A 5,971-nucleotide genomic window follows, 5' to 3' on the forward strand; every position below is an offset into this window, starting at 1 on the left:
TTGGGGTTTAAAAGAAAAACATTTTTTTTTTTTTTTTGCATAAACCTCATTTTATTTATTGAAAAGTTTTTTTTTATACACAAATACAAATATACTTAATGTAAGCCGATTTATTATTTTTTTTAAAAGAGAATTGGAACTGTATTTAAAAACCATCACGGAGTCTCATAACAAGAAAGCAATTAAAACGTATAAAACATGTGCTTTACTTAATATTCTGCATTATTTTTTTTGTCATGTACCCTCATTTATTTTTGTTTATTTTTTCTTTCTCATTGTCTTTCTTTTTCTTTACCTTTATTATATTTATTTTAAAATTGTTACTTTTCTCTTGTTGCAAAAAAGTAATATTTGTTTTGCTTGTACTATACTTCTATCTGCTTTGTATTTCTATTTGTTGGAATGGCCTGTTGTTATTGCAATAAAACAACAACAACTACACAAAAACAGTTGAGATCAGAGCTAAGAAACTGTGAGACATTTAACGTTACTGTTTCTTTGTTAACGTTATATCTTATCTGCTCAAAAGCATTTCATATTTTCTAACATAGCTTTTAAGCGGATAATGCACGCACACAAACTGTTAGGGTACATCCTAAATTCTATTGCATCTAAAAATAAGCGCTTCTGCACTGTAGTAATAACGGCAATAATAGAAATAACGTTATAATATTTATATATGTGTAGCTATACAGATATAAATATATATGGCTATAGTTGTTCATTTGCATAGACTTCCCTTGCAGATTTAAAATGCTATTCATAATGCCCAGACTGTCCTTCAACTCCAACGCATGCGCAGATGCTTAGTTCCCGTGTCGCCATTGTCTTCCACGCATGCGCAGTGCGAGGTTCAAGCGGCACTATATATAAGCTCCTCAGCCTCTACCCGATTCCACCTTCAGCCATTTTAACAATGTTGGGAGCTGTGGGACGCTGCTGCACTGGGGCTTTGCAGGCTCTCAAGCCCGGGGTTCACCCCCTGAAGGCTCTCAACGGAGCTCCATCTCTGTTTTCACGTAAGTGAAATACATTTTGTTTTGAAAGTTGTTTTAGCGCAGCTTTTCTGACAGCAACGTCACCGCCGGCGCGAGACCGCTAAATGGCAGCATGCGGGACTCTAAGTGCAGGCCGCAAAGTTTAACGTCAATATTTTTAGTGATTGGTTTCGTCTGATGCACTAATTTGACTTTAATTCAGCTGGAAATGTGTTGTCATACCACAGTACTCTGTTTTAATGACAACAGCTAGTTGTTGTTGGTAAGAAATCGGGAATGACCTTTATGTGTCATGGAGAGGAGGCTCGCGTTGCTAGCTGTTTCCCAGCCTACGAGGTCATGGTACAGAAGACATGTGGAATAAGATCACGGGATAATGCAAACGCATTTATGAACATTTATAAACAGTTACTGCTTTTAGATGCACACTGCAGTCAGATATAAGCATGTTTCCAATCGCTTTATGTATAGCTGTGCTAGCGTTCATTCATTACACTGCGACTTCGTGTCATTGTGCAAATAAATACAATAATATAGTAACACGGCTTTCAAAACAAGGAACTTAAGAATTTCATATTTTTTTGAATGACTTTGATTACAAATAGATTATTTTCTGTGTCGTGTGCATGTGATTATTGATCTGTTTCTCTTCCTTCTCCACAGGCAGGGATTATGCTGCTCCTGCCGCTGCTGCTGCCGCCGCCAGCGGGCGTATTGTCGCGGTCATCGGTGCCGTTGTGGACGTCCAGTTCGACGAGGGTCTGCCACCCATTCTGAATGCCCTGGAAGTAGCCGGCCGTGATTCCAGGCTAGTCCTGGAGGTGGCTCAGCATTTGGGTAATACAATTTATGCACAGTCAATCTGAGTAATGTAATATTTATTTATTAATTACAGTTGTTCTATAACGTTTTTGCTGTTACTTTAGGGGAGAACACTGTCCGCACAATCGCTATGGATGGTACCGAGGGACTGGTGCGTGGTCAGAAGGTTCTTGACACTGGTGCCCCCATCAGAATCCCTGTCGGACCTGAGACGCTTGGCAGGATCATGAATGTCATCGGTGAGCCCATTGACGAGAGAGGACCAATTTCCACAAAACAGTGAGTATTTAAAGATTGCTTAAGCAGAAGCTTGTTTGAAAGCTAAAAAAAAAGATTTTCTGAGATTCAGATGTACGTTAAGTTGATTGTGACTTTTATGCAGGACTGCCCCCATCCATGCGGAGGCTCCAGAATTCACAGACATGAGTGTCGAGCAGGAGATTCTGGTCACAGGAATCAAGGTCGTAGATCTGCTGGCACCCTATGCCAAGGGTGGCAAGATTGGTGTGTATATACATTTAAAGTAAAAGAATTAGGAATTCAAAGATTGAAATGTTAATATTAACATATAAAATACATTGATATAGAATGTAATACATTTGATATAAATATATTGATTTAGTATTGATTTATAAATTTCCAATACAAAGAATCCTGAGACCATATGGTTGTTTAACAATAGTTTTAGCATTGTTAAATAATGCTAGATCATTAAACTATAATTAGATTTTTTTTATTTTGACAATCGTATGGTTTTATTACTGTTGACATTGTTGCCATCAAATGAATCAATTAAAAATTTTGGTAATGCTTTAGTTTAAGTACCAATTCACACTATTAACTGCCTATTTGGATATTACCTGTTTATTAATACTTCTAAAGTAATCTTGAACTACATCTCTAATTATACCCCAAAACCTAAACTCAACAACTATCCTACTATTGCCTATTGAAAACACAGCCATACACCGATGTAAAGACCAGAGACTTGTCATTGCAGCAATGCAACAAAAGGAACTTGACAGCTTGGTAAAACCGAAGCAGTAAGAAATGGACAAAGATAAAGAATAAACAAAGTAACTGCACTGAATTATAATAAATGCATACAGTGAAATTGTGCATTGTATGTAACTAAGTTTTCCAGATTCGTGGACTTAATCTACCTAAAAGTGATGCACTGGATTCATCTGCTACTACTGTTCTCTTCTCGGCTCCAAACTGCTGTTGTCTTTTCTGAGCCATGGTTGCAACCTGCATCAATTATAATCATATGCTGCTATCAGCTGCGACCATAAGTGTGCTGGGGCTACTAAATCTCTAATCACACCCAATAACTAAACACAACTACTACATTACTAAATATTAATAAGCAGTAAATTAGTAGCTAAGAGACTTGCTTTGTTAATGGTTAGAATTGTACAGTTAAAATGGTGACAATGTAAATAAAGAACATTAGTCAATTACTTTGTCATTAATATTGGAATTTTTTATTTTTCAAAGAATCTTTGAGGTTTTTTTTTTTTTTTTTTTTTTTACCCCTCTATATTGGGTTCTGCTAGTTTCAAATCGTGCCATGCTTGAGCTAACTTAAAGCACCATCTCGTTTTCAGGTCTTTTCGGTGGTGCTGGTGTGGGAAAGACTGTGTTGATTATGGAGCTGATCAACAACGTAGCTAAGGCTCATGGTGGTTACTCCGTGTTTGCTGGTGTGGGAGAGAGGACCCGTGAGGGAAATGATCTCTACCATGAAATGATTGAGTCTGGTGTCATCAACCTGAAGGACACCACCTCAAAGGTGACTTGAAGATCTTCTCAGATCCACTCGTAGAGAAGTAAAGCTAAAAGGATTATGCTTGTAAACTTTAGAAAAGCATTAAATTACAAGGTCCTCTTGATTGTTAGGTGGCACTGGTGTACGGACAGATGAACGAGCCCCCAGGTGCCCGTGCCCGTGTGGCTTTGACAGGACTGACTGTTGCTGAGTATTTCCGTGATCAGGAGGGACAGGATGTGCTGCTCTTTATTGACAACATTTTCCGCTTCACCCAGGCTGGATCAGAGGTCAGTAAACGGTTCATAAGTCAAATATAAAAAAGTAAATCAATAAATATAATCTGGTTTAAGGGTTATGTTGATTTGATTTATTTTTTGATTAGGTGTCTGCCCTTCTGGGTCGTATCCCCTCTGCTGTGGGTTATCAGCCAACTCTGGCCACTGACATGGGTACCATGCAGGAAAGAATCACAACCACCAAGAAGGGTTCAATCACATCTGTGCAGGTATGCTTAATGTTGTTTTTACAAGACACCTGCTGTGTTCATGTTGGTAAAGAAGATAATTTACCAAATTTCACCATAGAATCACACTTGAGTTATTTTGGGAAGCATTTAGTTTTTTAGAAGCTCCATTTTAAGTTCCGGTTTCCTGGCCAAAAAAAAAAAAAGTTTTGCATTTTGTGAGTTCTAGACCTTTTTGTTTACACTTTGCTTCTACAAAATATGTAGTACAGTTGCATTAGAATGTAACCGTATAATCTACAGCATATTCATAAATGAGAACTTGATAACAAAGGAGAACAGGTAGTGCTCTAACACTTTTGTACACTTGAATATTATTTTCTAAGAATTTAATAGCTCCTAAGTAAACAGTTTCCTTGGAGAACTTGCAGGGGCAGATTTAATGATTTGGGGCCCCCCCCCCCCCCCCAAGCAATTCCAGCCATGGGGCTAACAGTCCTAAAATATACCCATTTAATTATAAAAACAGCTCCTTGTATCACTTAATCTCTTCAATGTTTTATTTTCATGCAATATCTTAATTTTCTTTCTTAATTCACAACTAAAAATTTTTTAAAATCTAAATCTTTATTTGACTGTTGAACTGCTCCATGACTGAGGGTGTTAGACAAATTTGCATAGATGAAGTAATCATATTAGACTCTAATACACTAGATCTTCTATTTGTTAGACCCTCACCCTACAAAATGTGTCAGGAAATGGTAGAAAAAAAAAAACTATGTAATTGGTATGATTTTTATTTCTTATTTATTGGCTTATTTTATTAATTTTTTTTTTAGTTATTTATTGGGGACCCAAAAATTTTCTGGGGCTCCAAGCGGCTGCTTGCTTCGCTTATTGGTTAAATTCGACCCAGGGAACTTGAGTGCTTCAGTCTTGTTTTGTATTTGGTTTTAATATGCACTTTATTTTGGTCTCTCATAGGCTATCTATGTGCCCGCTGATGACTTGACTGATCCTGCCCCTGCTACCACCTTTGCTCACTTGGATGCCACCACTGTGTTGTCCCGTGCCATCGCTGAGCTGGGTATCTACCCCGCTGTGGACCCCCTGGATTCCACCTCCCGTATCATGGACCCCAACATTGTGGGAACTGAGCATTATGACGTAGCCCGTGGTGTGCAGAAGATCCTCCAGGTGAGCACCAATGAGCACAGGTTTCATTTCAGCACTACATCCGATACTTTACCTTTAGTCTTGACCTGGTTTCTTGCTCTTCTCTTCGTAGGACTACAAGTCCCTGCAGGATATCATTGCTATTCTGGGTATGGATGAGTTGTCTGAGGAGGATAAGCTGACTGTGGCTCGTGCACGTAAGATCCAGAGGTTCCTGTCCCAGCCCTTCCAGGTCGCTGAGGTCTTCACTGGACACTTGGGCAAACTGGTGCCCCTTAAAGAGACCATCAAGGGCTTCAAGTCAATTCTTGGTGGTGAGTCTTCTAAAATAATAATAATATTAAAGATTTCTTCAACATTTATGAAATGTATGTGCTAATGATGTCTTTCTTTCCTCAGGTGAGTATGATGCTCTGCCTGAGCAGGCCTTCTACATGGTGGGCCCCATCGAGGAGGTTGTCCAGAAAGCAGAGAAACTGGCTGAGGAACATTCGTAAATGAGTCTGTTTAGTTGTCAGGGTGGGATGAAATGAAAGGCAGGAGCACTTGGTTTGTAATGTCACATTCAAAAAAACAAATTGTATCTTTATCGCTGGTCATTCTGAGGTTCTATTTAATGTTTCCGATTCATGAAGATGGAAATAAAAACTGTCTTTACCATGAACTGTCTGTTATGGTCTTGCTATTTACTTCCACTTTATAAATTGGTTCTCCAACTCTATAAAGACTTCTATATGC

At 38.5% G+C, this 5,971-nt stretch overlaps 1 protein-coding gene across 1 annotated transcript; it reads left to right on the forward strand.

The window, feature by feature from the left end:
* Positions 1–834: 834 nt before the first annotated feature.
* Positions 835–5,971, forward strand: atp5f1b (ATP synthase F1 subunit beta). Its single transcript, NM_001024429.2, is given in 10 exon segments — positions 835–1,019; positions 1,662–1,835; positions 1,925–2,099; positions 2,203–2,324; positions 3,431–3,615; positions 3,723–3,881; positions 3,977–4,099; positions 5,042–5,254; positions 5,346–5,547; positions 5,633–5,971. Coding segments are annotated over 10 exon segments (1,554 nt in total). The 5' UTR covers positions 835–916; the 3' UTR covers positions 5,731–5,971.

The sequence above is a fragment of the Danio rerio genome, chromosome 11 (assembly GCF_049306965.1).
Source record: "Danio rerio strain Tuebingen ecotype United States chromosome 11, GRCz12tu, whole genome shotgun sequence".
In the NCBI taxonomy this organism is placed as follows: domain Eukaryota; kingdom Metazoa; phylum Chordata; class Actinopteri; order Cypriniformes; family Danionidae; genus Danio; species Danio rerio.